The sequence below is a fragment of the Dictyostelium discoideum genome (assembly GCF_000004695.1).
Source record: "Dictyostelium discoideum AX4 chromosome 1 chromosome, whole genome shotgun sequence".
NCBI lineage: Eukaryota > Evosea > Eumycetozoa > Dictyosteliales > Dictyosteliaceae > Dictyostelium > Dictyostelium discoideum.
In genome coordinates, this window is record NC_007087.3 from 2,912,920 (window position 1) to 2,931,349 (window position 18,430).

At 25.7% G+C, this 18,430-nt stretch overlaps 3 protein-coding genes, 1 non-coding gene and 1 pseudogene across 4 annotated transcripts; 4 read left to right on the forward strand and 1 right to left on the reverse strand.

Moving 5' to 3' along the window:
* The first annotated feature begins 147 nt into the window (after positions 1-147).
* On the forward strand, positions 148-234 carry tRNA-Trp-CCA-2. Its single transcript has one exon. It is a non-coding gene; the product is annotated as a tRNA-Trp (tRNA).
* A 627-nt stretch (positions 235-861) lies between these two features.
* gdt6 (GDT family protein kinase) lies at positions 862-5,771 on the forward strand (the record flags this gene model as incomplete). Its single annotated transcript, XM_640937.1, has 8 exons — positions 862-937; positions 1,027-1,248; positions 1,337-4,416; positions 4,491-4,577; positions 4,655-4,753; positions 4,819-5,150; positions 5,215-5,360; positions 5,455-5,771. The coding sequence occupies 8 exons, from the start codon at positions 862-864 to the stop codon at positions 5,769-5,771; spliced, it is 4,359 nt and encodes a 1,452-aa protein (XP_646029.1).
* Positions 5,772-6,217: 446 nt separating this feature from the next.
* DDB_G0270548 lies at positions 6,218-8,875 on the forward strand (annotated as a pseudogene; the record flags this gene model as incomplete).
* Positions 8,876-9,196: 321 nt separating this feature from the next.
* DG1041 (hypothetical protein) lies at positions 9,197-12,352 on the reverse strand (the record flags this gene model as incomplete). Its single annotated transcript, XM_640941.1, has 2 exons — positions 9,197-12,219; positions 12,310-12,352. 2 exons carry the CDS (start codon positions 12,350-12,352, stop codon positions 9,197-9,199), a joined length of 3,066 nt encoding a protein of 1,021 aa, XP_646033.1.
* Positions 12,353-13,122: 770 nt separating this feature from the next.
* On the forward strand, positions 13,123-18,428 carry gdt4 (GDT family protein kinase; the record flags this gene model as incomplete). Its single annotated transcript, XM_640942.2, has 6 exons — positions 13,123-13,183; positions 13,288-13,506; positions 13,586-17,235; positions 17,334-17,737; positions 17,807-17,955; positions 18,049-18,428. The coding sequence occupies 6 exons, from the start codon at positions 13,123-13,125 to the stop codon at positions 18,426-18,428; spliced, it is 4,863 nt and encodes a 1,620-aa protein (XP_646034.2).
* Positions 18,429-18,430: the final 2 nt, after the last annotated feature.

The following is an 18,430-nucleotide window of genomic DNA, read 5'->3' on the forward strand; positions in this document are numbered from 1 at the left end:
AATTGTATCACCCAATAAAAAAACATGACACCTTTGCAAAGTGTGTCATCCAGTTGGTTTTCAATGACACCTAAGCATGGAGGTTTATTGTAATTGTCTCCTAAAAATGGCGCCTTAAGAAAGTGTGTCATCCATTTTTTTTTCAATGACTCCTTAGCATAGTGGTTTATTGTAATTGTCTCCAAAACGTTAGAAGTTAGCAGTTGGTCCAGGGTTCAACTCCCTGAGGGGTCTTCCTTTTTGGGGGGGTAACAAAAGTAGATCGCATGTTCGATTCTTAAAAAATACTGTTAGTATGATTTTTTTTTTTGTTTCTTGAAATATTTGGATTAATTTTCAATATTTAATGAGATTAAAAAGTTAAACAAATATCAGTATATATTTTTAATTTCATTAAGTTGTTTTTATTTTTGTTTTATTGTAAAAAAAAAAAAAAAAAAATAGGATTTTGTAAAAAACAAAAAAAAAAACATATAACCTAATTAAAAAAAAAAAAAGGGAAATAAATATTCAGAATTTAATTTTGGAATAATAAAATAATCTTGAATTGATTTCTAATAACAGGTAACTATTCCCTTTAGTTTTTTATATTCCAATATACCAACTCATTGAAATAAAAATGAAAAATTAAAATATTGTCCCCTTCCCAATAGCCAAACACTTGTGGATATTTTTTTAATTTTTTATTTTTTTTTTTTTTTTTTTTTTTTTGGGCCAATTTTCCATTTCAAAAAAAAACTTTTTTTTTTTTTTTTTTTTTGAATGGTTTTTTATTTTTTATTTTTTTTATTTTTTATTTTTTATTTTTTCAATCTCGATGTTTTCGTTTTACCACATTCCAAATTTTAATAATAATTTCAAATGATAAATAAAATTTCTCGTTTTAAAATATTATTATTGTTTATTTTTATTATTTCATTGACATGTGCTCAAGATGGTAAGTTTTTAATTATTTTCTTTTTTATAAAACATTTGCAAATATTGACTTTTTTTTTGAAAAAAAAAAAAAAAAAAAAAAAATTTTAGAGGAATTAATATCAACACCTGAAGGGTATTACGATTTAAAACGGTTTAAAAGATTTCAACACTATAAAAATATCCAACCCAATGAAGAAGCAGGATATACAGATTTATATTATCCAGATGTTTGTAAAAATGCTATAAGGAATAGAGATGGAGCTCCAACATTTAATCAGAGAAGCTTTCCAGGTTATACAGGAGTATTCGACACTTTACTAATAACAAAGGGTATTTATCATTGTAAAATTCATAAAAATACATCATTTTGAAAAACTTAACATTAACATTTCACCATTATCATTTCATTCAATCAAAGGTACCAATATGACATTGGATTCAACCGGTTTCCTTACTGGTCTGGGTATCTGGTCACTCTTGACTTTATGTGTTGAAGGAAATTTAACGGTACTTTATAATCCAGATGAATTTTCTTTCGTACCTGTTCATAGGTTAGTTATACTACCAGGTGGAACTATAACATCCCATGCAAATTCATTTCTATTCTGGGATACTTACCAAGTTGATGAGAATTTTCAAGAAGAATTAAACAAAAGAGTAAAGATTGATCCTTTTAATTTTTTCCCTGGTCTACTAGTCTTGGGAGGAAATTTAAATTTATTTGGTAATAGTCAATTGACTTATACTGCTAAACGATTGAACGATACTACATTGGAACTATCAACTCCATTTTTAAATATGAAATTTCTATGGAATAAATATATAATTACAATCTTTACAGAATCAATACCACAAGGTGATGATTGTCTTTTTAATATGGATTCAGATAAAAGAACTTTTTACTTAATTAAAACCAACTATGGTACTTGCAATCCATTACGGGAAACAGATAAACTCATGAAAGTAGTAATCTCATACAACCGATATGAGGATAATTACTCAAGCTATATATCTCTTTTTTCAGATTATTATGGTTTCGAACCAAATGAAGCTTCTATTTTTATAACAGGTGATTCAAATGTCTATATTGAAAATTATCTTATTAAAAATTTAGGCAAAACAAAAAATAATGCATACAGTGATACAAAATTAATATTTTCACCAAATAATACAAGTGAAGTTATAGGGTTTATAAATGGTACCAATCAAAGATTTAGAAGTTCTTTATATATAGAGTTTTCAAATAATGTTATCATTAAAAATTGTGTAATTATAGAATCTTCTTCAGAAACAAGATCACCGTTAGTATTTTTTGGTTCAAACGTATATTTATCAGATAATTTAATTTCAAGTAAATCTGGTTCAAGTTTAATAGCACAATATGGAACTGAAAATATTCAATCTATAAATAATTTTTATTTTCAAAAAGGTGTTTCACATCAAACTGCCTCTCAAATATTAAATCCAATTAATATGGATTTTGGAAATGAAGGAAATGGCATTTATTCAGTATCACCAAATCTTTTATCAAGTGATGATTTTTTTATTGGTCAAAATTATTCAATTACTTTTAACTTTATTGCCAATAGGTCAAAAATTACTGGTTTTGATCAAGATTGTTATGCACCATGTTTTAGTGATTCAATCAATTTTTCAAATAAAATTCAGTATCCTGTAGATTTTAAAATTTTTAATCCAAAGTTTTTACCAACAAATAATACCAATAGCGATTGGTATATTTTAAATATAAATGATAATGGAAATCAACCAGGTACCTATTATACAGTAAAAAATTTAACAACTTTAGATCCCGTACAGTTTTCATTGGATAATAGCGCTTTATCCTTTTTAGGTCTAGAAGCAAGTGAAAATTTTAAAATGAATGGTAATGCCAAAAGATTGGATATTGTTAATTCAATTATCAGTTCAAAAGCTTTAACCAACCAACAACAAATAATTTCAAAAGTTTCATCATCAGCTATTAGCTTTAAAAATTCTTATATATACAGTAAATTAGGTCAACAAATTACACCTATAGATAATCAGATTTATGGATCATTAATTACACCATTTTATTATAATGATTCAGATATTTTAAATCAAGTTAAAATTTTATCAATTTTTCCCAATGTCCCTTTTCAAATTGTATCAGGTTCTATATTAAATGTTAGCATAAACCTTCAAATTATTTCAACGGCTGATATTTCATGCACTTTCTCTTCAGATAATTCTACTTTTAGTACAACAATTTTGGTTAACCCATCAGACGGAAGTTGTGTTTTACCACTTGTTTTTGAAAAAGAAGGTTATTTTAATTTAAAAGTCACATTAAAGATTTCAACATCAAAGGATTATTATTATATAGTTGATTTTCCAAAGATTACAGTATATAATGAATATTTATTTTATTCAGGATGGGTAATGATTGATTCAAGCACAGATGAATTTCTATTTGAAGGTAAAATATTTAAATCAGGTTGCCAACAACAGGTATTAGGTAATTGTACAATATCAACAAATTCAAAGTTTATAAATGGCTTGCCAAATGTAACAGAAACAGATGAACTTAATAGATTATTTTCAAGTGGTATAACATCAATCAATCCATATGAACCTGTGACAATTACAATACCAATTGATAAAGAATCAAAAAAGAATCAAATCCAATTATTTTTTACTCACCAACCAATTGATATAGAATATAGTCTATTATCAATATATGTAGAAAATCAACCAATATTCCTTTTAGAACAATTACAAAGTGGTTTAGGTTCAACATTTAAAAATTTAACATTTAATTATGAAAATTCAAAATCACTAGAAATAATCAACATTTCTTTCACAACAAGAGGTGATATCTATTTAACTTCAATGGCGGTTTATTCATCAGCCATCCCAATAATCGTTACACCAACACCAACATCAACAACATCAACACCAACACCAACATCAACAACAACATCAACACCAATTCCGACAACAACACCTACAACAACACCAAAAACATCAAAAACAACCTCCAAAAACAAATTAAAAATTGCTTTACCAATTTGCCTTTTTGCTCTTTTGGTTGCTGTTGGAGTTTTAATATGTTTTATTTTCAGAAAAAAAAAACAAAAGAAACAAAAATTAGATAATAATATGGAGGATGGAAGTGAGATGTCTTCAATTAAAATTAAAAAAGAAAATTATAATTCTTTTAACAAGTTTAAAGAGTCAACAGTATTTAAAAACGATGATTTTAAAAATTATTCCAATCCAACCGAAACAACAATTTATAGCACTTCCGATTCACTTTTAAACTTTGTTGGCTCTGACTTTTTAAATTACTCTGACCCAAACATCCCCTTATCCTTTAGTAAAAATATTTTAGAATTTGGATTAAAAGGTTCAAAATGCGATATCAATACCTTCCTTTCCGATTCTTTACGAATAACAAATAACTCTAATATTATATTATGTATTTGTACAGTTCTTCCAAGAAATGACTCTGGTGAAGTAAGAATTTTTTGTTTTTTTATTATTATTATAATGAATTTAATTAACTAATCAATAATGAATTTTTTTTTCAGGTAAATGTTAGTCCAGATTCTTTTGAATTAGATCCAAATCAATCAAGAGAGATAGAATTTTCTTTAAAGTTAAATTGCACAACAAGAGTAGGTTGAATTTTTATAATTGAATTATTATAATTTAGTTAATATATATACTAACTGCACATCTATTTATATCCTAGTTTTTTGAAAGATTTGCTATTGAGGCTAGACATACTCACAGTTTCAAGTCAATTCACACTCACCTTTTCATTCATGTTGAATCTAAGATTTCCTCTAAAGTAAGTTTTTTTTTTTTTTTTTTTTTTTTTTTTTTTTAATAGATTTTAACTTAACTTTTCTTTAGTTGGATATAAAAGAGATTGAAGTTAAAGAATTGATTTCACAAAATAATTTATCAACTGTTAATATAGCAAATTATAGAGGTTTACAAGTTGTTTTGAGAAAGATTAAAACTCATAGCGCAAATTACACCAAAACTTACTCTCAAGCAATCAAAAAATTCTACACAGAAATGGATATACTCTCAAAGTTAAAAAACAAAAATATTGTTTCATTTATTGGTTGCACTCACGACTCTTCTCACCTTTGGATTGTTACTGAATATGCACCATTGGGATCTCTTAGTTCTCTTATCCATCAAAAGAAAGAAAAACTTTCATTAATTCAAAAAGTCAAGTAAGTAAAAAAAAAAAAAACAATAATATTATAATTTAGTTCTTTTTTCTAATATTATTAATAGGTTAATGTTAGATACAGCAAAGGGGTGTGAATTTCTACACTCAAATGATATTACGAATTGTAATATAAAATCAAATAATTTATTACTCTTTTCAACAATGGAAAAAGATGATGTTTGTGTAAAAATTTCAGATTTTGGTATAAAAAGTAATTATTATTATTTTTTAAACAATTGTTATTTTTTATACAATGATTATTTCTAACTTTTTACAAAAAAAAAAAAATAAATAAATAAAAATAGAATTTGAAGTACAAAACCAAAATGAAAAAGAAATTTTTAAAGATGAAAAAGATCAAAAGCTAATTGATGTTTATGAATTTGGAATTACATTCTATGAAACAATGCTTGAAGAAACTCCAGAAAACCTATCTAATTTAATATTGGAAGGTGAGAGACCAACTCTTGATTTGGAAAAATTAGATGCAGACATTAGAAACATAATTGAAAGATGCTGGAACCAAAACAAAAGGTCAACATTTTCAGAGATTAGTATTTCACTAAAAGAAAAATATACAAAATTGTTGGAGAAAAATAATGAATTAATACAAGAGAATTAATTTAAAAACTAACAATAAAAACAAGATAATTTATTATTATCTATGAAATTAGAAATATTTTTTTTTTTTAAATTATTGTTAATATTATTTGGATTACTACAAATGATATTAAAATAGAGATAGTAGATTTAGAGTTAATAGTAGGTGAAGCTGCAATTAAGTGTTAAACACTATTATTATTTGTTGTAGTTGTTGTCGATTTACTTGATTTTACAACTGGTTGGAACTCCAGATGTTGTACCGTTTGTAATGGAACAAGGAAAATAAAAAATAAGATATTAACAAATGTTTTTATTGAAGATAATTTTGGTAAAAACCAATTAAAATTTTTTTTTTCTTTTTTTCAATCTCTTAGAAATATGCCTTATTTTTTTTTTTTTTTTTGGATGGCATTCGTTTTTTTTTTTTTGGAAGACATTTTTTTTTTTTTTCTTATATTCAACAAAATGAAATTAGGACAAAGGATATTTATTTTGATATGCTTAGTTATCAACTCTTTCTCTAATTGTAAGTCAACAATTAATTAAATATTATTCATTTTTTTATTAAAAAAAAAAAAAAGACTAAAAAAAAAAAAAAAAAAGGCAGTCTTGTGGTTTCACCAAATGGTTATTATAACATTTATCGAGAAAATAATTTTGGGAATATTTTAAATTTAAAGCCAACAGCAGAAAACAAATTACAAGATTCATATTATCCAGGTGTTTGTAGCAATGCAGGAAAAAATAAAGATGGTGTGACTAGTTTTTTAATATCCTCTTTCTCTATTTTTTTTTATAAATTACATCAACGTTATTGTTACAAAAGGTATGTAAAATTTTATTTTAAATAGAATCATATTATGAAATATAAAATATTAACCAAATGCAATTAATTAACCAATTAGGTTCACATATGGTATTGGGAGATTTGGAATATTCTAAAATGAGTAATGTTAGAACTTTATTGAATATAGTTTGTGTTGAAGGCTCATTATTATTTTCAACACAAAGTGTTTTATATATGAGTGTCTTGGTAATGTTACCTGGTGGTAGTTTTGAATGTTTAGATTGCACAATTCGTTTTCGTGAACTACATCCAGCAAGCTCTCAGATCGATCCATTTGGTTTTTTCCCTGGTGTACTTGCTTTAGGTGGCTCGTTATCTCTTATTGGGAAGCAAAAAACTACATATTCTGCGACCAATATTGGTGGAAATATATTAGAGGTTCCAGATCTTTCAACATTAGATAGTTTCAATGGTTACAGTTTATCAATATTTAGTGAATCATTTCCTTTGGGAAAATCTTCAACCTTTTCCCATTATTTAAATCGAATAAGTGTATTAGATTTGGTTATTCCGAAAACAGATAAAAATATAAGAGTCTTCTTTAATCCAAATTTTTCATTTTTCAACTCAGACAAAATCAGATACCGCTTCAATTCATATCACAGGAAATACCAATGTATATAGAAAATTTTTACATCAATTCTTTTGGAAAGACTTCAAATGATCAATATAGCGATACAGAATTGGTATTCTCACCTGATGATCCAAATTTAATTACAGAGTTTATAAATGGTAACAAAGATTTAGAAATTCATTATATATAGAGCATTCAAATAATGTTACTATAAAAAATAGCGTTATACTTGAAACAAAAGAAACAAGATCACCATTAGTAATTTTTGGTTCAAATGTAAATATATCAGGTAATATAATATCAAGTAATTCTGGTTCAAGTATTACAGGATTTGATAAAGATTGCTATTCACCATGCTATAATGATTCGATAAGAGTTTCAAGTAAAGTTCAACATTTATTAGTTCATCAAATTACTCTGAGTTTTCTTTTTAGAATCAGCGAAACAGGTAGTAAACAAAGTTCAATTTATAAAATAAAAAATTCAAATTTAAGTTATCCAATTTCAGTATTATTAGAAAACAACGCATTTATATTAGATAATGTTTATGGTTTTGGTGATTTTAGTAATAATGGTATGATTAAAAGATTTGATATAATAAACTCAACATTAGATCCTTCTGCATCATCATCAATAAGTTTAAACAATTTTTCAAAAGCAATTTGTATTCAAAACTCATTTATGGATTTTAAATCATTTCAAAAACAAAACAATCAATTATTACACCTTACCTATACTATTTCGAAAATACAATGAATCTTATAAAAGTATCAAAAATGTATCCAAATGTAAACCATCAAATTTTAGCAGGTACAGTACTAAATATGGGTATTGAAATTATAATTATAGCACCATTATTTGGGAAAATGGATTGCATATTTGAAGATGAAAGTAGTGTTCAAACAATACCATTTGATAAATCAAGTAATTCATGTGTTTTACCATACACATTTAAAAATGAAGGTTCATTTAATGTACGAGTTACATTATCACTAAATAACTCTGGAGATAGTGTATTTCAAGTATATTTTCCAATGGTTACAGTATTTAATATATTCATTTTATTCAGGATGGGCAATGATTGATTCAAATATAGAAAAAGAAATAATAATAGATGGTAATATATTTAAAAAAGGTTGTCAACAACAGGTATTAGGTAATTGTACAATATCAACAAATTCAAAGTTAATAACAGGTTTACCAAATGTGACAGAATCAGATGAACTTAATAGATTATTTTCAAGTGGTATAACATCTATCAACCCATATGAACATGTAACAATAACAATACCAATTGATAAAGAATCAAAAAAGAATCAAATCCAATTATTTTTCACACTAACCAATTGATATAGAATCTAGTCTATTATCAATATATGTAGAAAATCAACCAATATTCCTTTTAGAACCATTACAAAGTAATTTAGATTCAACATTTAAAAACTTAACATTTCATTATGAAAATTTAAAATCTCAAGAAATAATCAACATATCTTTCACAACAAGAGGTGATATCTATTTAACTTCAATGGCGGTTTATTCATCAGCCATACCAATAATCGTTACACCAACACCAAAAACATCAAAAACTACCTCCAAAAACAAATTAAAAATCGCTTTACCGATTTGCCTTTTTGCTCTTTTGGTTGCTGTTGGAGTTTTAATATGTTTTATTTTAAGAAAAAAAAAAAACAAAAATTAACTAATATTATGGAAGATGGAAGTGAGATGTCTTCAATTAAAATTAGTGTTTCACCTTTATCCAACTTGGGATAAAAAATGTTTTTTTTTTTTTTTTTTGATTACTACCTTTTCAGTCCTTATTTTTTTTTGCGATCCAAAAAAAAAATTAAAAAATAAAATTCGGATTACAAATTAAAAAGGAATTTGTTTATCTTAAAGAAAAATATATAAAACTGTTTGGGAAAAGTAATGAATTAACACAAGAGAATTATTTTAAAACTAACAATAAAAACAAGATAATTTATTATTATCTATGAAATTAGAAATATTTTTTTTTTTTTTAAATTATTGTTAATATTATTTGGATTACTACAAATGATATTAAAATAGAGATAGTGGATTTAGAGTTAATAATAGGTGAAGCTGCGCTTAAGTGTTCACCACTATTATTATTTGTTGTAGTTGTTGTCGAAGAGTCTGTTGATTTACTTGATGTTTCAACTGGTGCGCCAGTTGTTGTACCGCTTGTAATTGGAATTGAATAAGGAATTGTATTATTTGAAAAAACTTCAATACCGCACATTGGTATTGAGTACTTGAGATTATCAGATGCCCACTCAATCATGAGTGTAACATCAGTTGAACCACTATTCCAATAGAATGGCCCAAATTTTTGATATTTTTGATAAGGTGAAGAAGGTCTTGAGTATGGATCTTGATATTTGCCATTAATCTTAATTGTGAAAATGGGTAGTGAGTTGACGATGTTGGCTCCAGTGTAATCTGCATTATAAGAGTAGATGAAAAACTTGTATTCTGCATTTGCTGGTAAAGTTAAATTTACTGAACTTTTAATTCCTAATGTAACATCATTTGATAAATAAGATGTTAACATTGATACTTCATCAGTTGCGCTTCTGATAGTTCCAGTTGTAGATTCAGTTACCGTTGATGGAATTGGTGATACTTTACTGTATTTACCAGTTACCTTACATATTCCACTAATCCAACCACATTTAGTCCATTGGTTGCCTAAAATTGATAGTGCTTTGGAAGATGAACTAAAATCTGGAGTTAAATCTATACCAAGGTAAAACAATTGAACACCAGAATCAACTATATAGGTTTGAGCATAATATGGTCCAACAATAGATGGATCATTTGGAGCATATAATAGATTGGATGAAACAATAACTGTATAAGGTCCATTAGCTTTTGGGAAATTGGCAACCTTGGAAATAGGAGAAGCACTTGAAGGGTAATCTATTGATTGAATTACTTCGTTTACAATATATTCTATATTTTGATTTGAACCTAAAAGGTAATCGACGTTTGGTTTAAATGATAATAAAAGTTGATTTGAAGTTATTGAATTTACCATTGGGTTAAAATTATATAATGGATATAAACCAAGGACCCCTTCAAATATATCTAATTTTGTACCATTTACATTAGAAAGGTATAGCTGTGTGGTATATTTCTTTAAGAATAAAGATGAACTAGAATAATGAGAGAAGAGAGAGTTTTTAATTGATAAATAACCACACGAAAATGTTTCAGAAAAGAAAACATAATTTCCTTTGGCAATGGAATTAACAATTGATATCGCATTGTATTTGCCATTTAGAGTGTTTGGAGCATTAGTAAATACTTTCTCATTTGAAGATAGAGAGTTTGCAATATATGGAGAATCATAAAAGATTTCAATGTTTGCTTGGTTTCCGGTTGAACCAAGAGTTAATGATGGTTGCTGTCGAATATACCAACCAAATTTTATATTAATTTTTAGTGGGGGTTGAGTTCCAATTGGATATCTAACACGTACTTCAGTTTCACCTGCAAAGAAATTACTCAAAAAAACAACATTGTTCCAAACATTATTAGTTTTGTAATCAGCAGTGTTATCTTGAGTTAATCCAGAGTGTATACCTATCAGTTTATCTGATGCTAAACCCAATGTTGAATATCTACTTTGAATTGGGATTACATGAATTGCACCTCCTTTGAATTTACCTTCAAATGCATTTCCTTCATATGTAGAGTAGGGTGATGATGTTATTATACCAACATTTATATAATCTATGTCTGGATAGGTTCTATATGATGAAACTATGCTGGTATCCGAGTATAAAGAAATGAACCCATTATAGCTAATATCAAATTGCTCTGTTCCATATAATAATGAAATACCACTGATACCTTTTCTCAATGCAAATGCATTACCAGATATTGTACCAAATGAACGTTTAGCACCAATAAAAGCTCTTGGGATTTCACTTTCTCTTAAAGTATCAATGTAGTCATAATCCATGAACATATTATTCTTAATATTTACTGCTTCTTTATTATGTAATAAAGTTATTGGATATCTATCAGGTATATTTTTTCCATATTTAAGAACATTATAGTTTGAATTTAATATATTATCATCGAGAACATTGCTTGTTGTATGTCCAATATCATAAAAAACACTGTTTTGAATATTAACAATCGATCCAAGAGTAAAAGTCATTGAACTATTATAAAACCCTTTGATAAATACATTTTTAGACCAAGGTCTCATTACAATATAACCACTTCCACCAAATATTTCTCCTATTATTTCACTTGGGGATGCTGCGATAGCACTAGTATAATATTGATCCATTGAATAATTAATATTGTAATTTGGATCATAACTTCCACTCATTCTAAATAAAGGTAATCCTGGACTTGAATAAGAAAAAGGAGTACGGAGGAATGAACCTCCATAAGAACCAGATTTTGATGTGTTCCTTCCTGCCCATATTGACTCAGTGTTAAAACCAATAATGTTAACTGTACCGCCCAAGGAGATAAAAGGAGATGTTTGAAGAGGATCCCAAGATGGGAAATTCCAATATTCAAAAGCGGGTAAAAATATTGTGTGATTAAAACTTGAAGATGGTTTTGATTCAAATACACCAGTTGGGAATATAATTGTTTTGGAGACTGTGTAATATGTATTAGCATTTGGATCAAGAACCAATTTTCCTTTAATAATAATTGTATAAAGCCAACTGACTCTTCCATAAAACGTAACTGTTACTCCTTCTGGAATAACCAAAACATTTTTTAACAATAATAAACTTCCTGAAGGGTTTTCGTTAATGTTTATTGGTGGTGTAAATAAATCAGTGGTAAGAAAGTTTGTGTCACTATATATTGTGCAACTTGATTTGAAAGTGTATTTTACTGTATTTGGATTTGACTCCAAGTCTGGATAAAAATCACCTTTGTAGTTTGGGTTTTCTGGATAAAAATTAATCTTGAAATGTGGCTGCCCATTAATATTTACACGTGGAGAGTTCCAATCGAATGAATAAAGTTCTTGAGAGTAAGTTTCTTATTTTTTTAAATTTATTAAGATTAGTAAATCTATAGGGAAAAAAAAATAAAAAATAAAAACAGAAAATTTTAAATAAAAGTATATACTCTGATATAATATAATGACCAGCGTAACTAATAACTTTATCATTGTAAAGAATAAAATTAATTTCTTTAAAGCGAAATCTGAAAATCAGATATTGTAAATTGTCAAAGGAAATTAAATTAGTTATTTCTTTTCATTTAAATAATATAATTAAGGGGTATAGACTATATGTTTGAAAGGCATCTTTAAAATTAAAGGAAAAAATGAAGAATTAGTATATCATTTTAAATAACTGTTCAATATTTAAATGAAAAAAATATATTTGAATTTTGGTTTTTTAATTTTTAGTTTTTAAATTTTTTTTTATTTTAAAAACAACTTTTTTTAAAATAAAAAATTGCAATTATTAACCACCTATAGCAGAAATGAATATTTCCAGTTTTTAAACGTTTTTTTTTTTATTTTTTTTTTTTTTATTATATTTTTCTACATGATTTTGTGTATTTTTATGTTTTTTTTTTTTTATTTAAATTTTGAAAATTTAATTTTCACTTTTTTTTTTTTTTTTTTTTTTTATCTTGAAATTTTTTTATTTTGTTTTAAGATCAAAAAAAAAAAAAAAAAAAAAAAAATGTTAATTCAATGATTATAAACATCATTTCTGAAATTTAATTTATTTCTTTCCTATGAAATAATAATTAAACACCACACCCCAACCATTAATTTTTTTATTTTTATTTTTATTTTTTTTTTCAAAATCTTCGCATTTTTGATTTTTTTTTTCTGAAATCTTAATTTTTTTTTTTTTTTTTTTTTTTTTTTTTTTTTCACATACGACATTTTTTTTTTTTTTTTCTTATATATTGCTCCACAAGATGAAATTAGAACAAAGGATATTTTTTTTAATATGCCTAGTTATCAACTCTTTCTCTAATTGTAAGTCTACAATAAATTTATTTAATATTTTTCACATTTTTACTAACCTTTTAAAATAAAAAATAAAAAAATAAAAAATAAAATAATAAAATAATAAAAAAAAGGTAGTCTTTTGGTTGCTCCAGATGGTTATTATAACATTTACCGAGAAAATAAAATTGAAAATATTTTAAATTTAAAACCAAATGGTAACAAATCACAAGATTCATATTATCCAGATGTGTGTAGTAAAGCGGTAAAAAATAAAGAAGGTGTAAAAAGTTTTATCTTATCTTCATTCCCTCTTTCAACTAAAGAGTATGCTAACGTTATTGTAACAAAGGGTATGTAGATTTTATTTTTATTTTTTATAGTAAATTATAGTATATTTATAAATATTAACAATAAGCAATTAATTCCTAGGTTCACATATGACATTGGGTGATGGAGAATATCATCAAATATTTAATATCAATAGATTTTTGAATATAGTTTGTGTTGAGGGTTCACTTGTATTTAGTACAAAAGATGTTGTATATATGAGTGCGTTGGTAATATTACCTGGTGGTAATTTTGAATGTATAGATTGCACCATCAAATTTCGAGATCTATATCCAACCAACTCATTAATTGACCCATTTGGTTTTTTACCTGGAATTATTACTTTGGGAGGTTCATTATCTCTTTTAGGAAAGCAAAAAACTGTGTATAGTGCAGTTTTAATAGATGAAAATATATTAGAGGTTCAGGATATTTCATCACTAGATATTTTCAATGGTTATAGTTTATTTATTTTTAGCGAATCATTTCCTTTGGGAAAGGCATCAACTTTTACTTTTAATTCAAATCAAATAAAAGTTTTGGAAATCAAAATACCAAAAACAGATAAAAGCATTAGAGTATTTTTTTATTCAAGATTTTCTACTTTCTCAACTTCAACTACTGCTTCAATTCATATCACAGGTAACTCAAATGTGCATATCGAAAACTTTTATATAGACTCTTTTGGGAGGACAACAAACGATCAATATAGCGATACAGAATTGATTTTCTCTCAAGATGATCCAAATTTAATTACTGGGTTTATAAATGGTAGCAATCAAAGATTTAGAAGTTCTTTATATATAGAGCATTCAAATAATGTTACCATAAAAAATAGTGTTATACTTGAAAATAGAGGAGAAACAAGATCACCATTAATATTCTTTGGTTCAAATGTAAATATATCAGGTAATATAATATCAAGTAAATCTGGCTCAAGTTTAATAGCGCAATATGGAACTGAAAATATTCAATCAACAAATAATTATTATTCATTATCTTTACCACTTTTAAAATCATTAAATTCAACTCTTGATAGTATGGATTATGGAAATGAAGGAAATGGTATTTTTTCGATATCGCCAAAAATAAATTCTATTAATGATATATTCAATGGGCAAATAATAGCAATCAATCATATAATATTATCAGATAGATCAAGTATTACAGGATTTGATAAAGATTGCTATTCACCATGCTATAATGATTCGATAAGAGTTTCAAGTAAAGTTCAACATTCAGTGGAATTTAAAATAACAGGATCAACATTTATTAGTTCATCAAATTACTCTGAAAGTAGTTTTCTTTTTAGAATCAGCGAAACAGGTAGTAAACAAAGTTCATTTTATAAAATAATAAATTCAAATTTAAGTTATCCAATTTCAGTATTGTTAGAAAACAATGCATTTATATTAGATAATGTTTATGGTTTTGGTAATTTTACAATTAATGGTCTTATTAAAAGATTGGATATAATAAACTCAACATTAGATCCTTCTGTAACATCATCAATAAGTTTAAGCAATTTTTCAAAAGCAATTAGTATTCAAAATTCATTTATGGATTATAGATCATTTCAAAAACAAAACAATCAAATCTATGGATCAATTATTACACCTTACCTCTACTATTTCGAAAATACAATGAATCTTATAAAAGTATCAAAAATGTATCCAAATGTAAACCATCAAATTTTAGCAGGTACAGTACTAAATATGGGTATTGAAATTATAATTATAGCACCATTATTTGGGAAAATGGATTGCATATTTGAAGATGAAAGTGGTATTCAAACAATACCATTTAATAAATCAAGTAATTCATGTGTTTTACCATACTTATTTAAAAATGAAGGCTCATTTAATGTACGAGTTACATTATCACTAACGAAATCTTTAGATAATATTATATTTCAAGTATATTTTCCAATGGTTACAGTATTTAATATATATTCATTTTATTCAGGATGGGCAATGATTGATTCAAATATAGAAAAAGAAATAATAATAGATGGTAATATATTTAAAAAAGGTTGTCAACAACAGGTATTAGGTAATTGTACAATATCAACAAATTCAAAGTTAATAACAGGTTTACCAAGTGTAACAGAATCAGACAAACTTAATAGACTATTTTCAAGTGGTATAACATCTATCAACCCATATGAACCTGTAACAATAACAATACCAATTGATAAAGAATCAAAAAAGAATCAAATCCAATTATTTTTCACTCACCAACCAATTGATATAGAAACCAGTCTATTATCAATATATGTAGAGAATCAACCAATATTCCTTTTAGAACCATTACAAAGTAATTTAGATTCAACATTTAAAAATTTAACATTTCATTATGAAAATTCAAAATCATTAGAAAAAATCAAAATTACATTTATAACAAGAGGCGATATTTATTTAACATCTACAGCGATTTATTCATCAACTAACCAACCTATATATAACGAAGTTATTGGTATAAATGAACAATTAAATATATTAGCAATTGTACTACCAATAACGATTTCATTGTTTGCAGCGGCATCAATATTGGCTGGTTATTTAGTAATTAAAAAATATAAAAAACCAAACATGTATTATAATAGAAATACCAATGGAAATATCGGAATGAAGGTTTTCTCAACAAAATTTAAAAGAAGACCCAAAAAGGTAATACCACTTTCAATCCCATTAAGTACAAATAGAATTACAAAGAAATCATTACAATCTTTAGATTCAATGGCTGAAAACCCTGTGATATTACTTTCCATTCCAGAATTGGAGAAAGCCAATGAACCAGAATTTAATCCTGAAAAAACTTTCTTACAAGAATCAGAATTATTAGATTTACCAACACCAAAGGTAGAACCAGAAGAGCCAAGAATTAATATTGTTCCCCTCCCTCGTTTTCCAACCGTATATAAAAAAGAAGATAACGATAAATTATTAAAAGAATTGAATATAACTGGTCCTATCACCTCTGAAAATATTGAATCATTCTTTGAAGTTGATGTTGGTTTGCCATCTTTAATAATAAAGAATGAATCTGAAATCATTCTACAAGAAATTGATTATATTGAAACTGGTGAAATTCAAGAAATGGAAGGTAGCTTTTTGGAAGATAAATCAACTGATACAACCGTTATAGTAACAAAAAGTGATGGTTTACCTAAATTTTTTCAAACCAAAGTCTTTTCCAAACGATTTAATGATATATCCAAATTTGATAATGATTTCTTTGATCTAAAGGAATACATAGTTGAACATCAAGAAGAATCTTTTGAAATACCTTTTATGACCTCGGAAGATGAAGTAGATGAAACCAAAATTAATATAATAGACTTTTTACTCAGTCCCAAATCTAATAAAGTTGCACTAAATATGTATTTAAAATCATTTCAAAATAGAAACCATAAACTTTGTTATGGAAAGTATGGTTCAAATAAAAATTCTATTCTTGTTATTGAAGGCACATCTTATTATTATGATTGTACAGATGTTAGGTTACCAATATCAACACCTCGTAGTAATCTTAATTTTGGAATAACAGATGGTAATAAATGTATAGTTGATAGAAAATATAGAGAAAGGTTACAATATATAAATGTTTATAGTGAACCATTTAGAATTTATACTCTTTTTCCAGATAGTAATGATAATGTAACAATTACAACTTCAGAATGTTGTAAAGAAATAGACCCATTTGGTTCATTAGATGTAGATATATTTGTAACTTTAAAAACAACAACCAAAGTAAGTATTTTAAAAAAAAAAAAAAAAAAAAAAGAATTATAAACTAATTTTTTTTTTTTTTTTTTTTTTTTTTTTTCATAAAAAAAACATAATAATAGTTTAATGAAAAAGTTACAATTCGTTATGAAACTGATGATAAAGAATTAGCATTTTCAACATTTGTTTATTTAAATTTAGAGAGTCAAGTATCATCAAAAATTGATTTTGATGAAATAGTTCTCGAAAAATATTTATCTGAAGGTTCATTTGGAGTTGTATATAGTGCTATTTGGAGATCATCATCAGTTGCGGTCAAATTATTCAAACATCATTATTCTAAAGATGAAATTGATAAAGAAACATCAATTTTATCAAAAATAAAACATCCAAATATAGTTTCATTCATTGGAAGTTTAAATTTTTTAAATACATATGGTATTGTAATTGATTATCATCCAAGAGGTTCTTTAAATTATTATACTCGTAATCAAAATATTAAACTATCAATGGTACAAAATATTAGGTATGTAATAATTAAAATATTATTATTTATTATTATTATATTATTTATTAATTTTTTTTTTTTTTTTAGGATTTCATTGGATATTTCAAGAGCTTGTTCATTTCTTCATAAAAATGGTATTATTCATCGAGATTTAAAACCAGATAATGTTTTAATTGTTTCATTTGATCCAGATTCTTCAATTTGCGCAAAGATATCAGATTTTGGTACTTGCAGAGGTATGTTTTTTTTTTTTTTTTTTTTTGATATATTCAAATTTTTTTTTTTTTTTTTGAATTCAACTAACTATTTTTGTTTTAAATTAAAAAAAGAAATTAATGGAAAGCATGAATTAAACTCAAAAGCTGGAACAACACGTTATATGAGTCCAGAAATTTTAGAAGGTCTTCCATATACATATTCTACAGATGTTTATTCTTTTGCAATCCTTTTCTTTGAATTACTTTCCGGAAGAGTACCATTTAGAGAAATTCCAAAAAGAGAAATTCCAAGATTTGTACGTTTAGGAACAAGACCTCGTTTAGATCAAGATGTATTTGCCGATAATGATATATCATTAATTTTATTAGCTTGTTGGAATCCAAATCCTCGTGGTAGACCAACATTTGATACTTTAATAGATTTATTAGAAAAATTATTAAAAAAATATAAAGAAAGAGCAAAAAGAAATAAAAAAAATCAAAATCAATAATC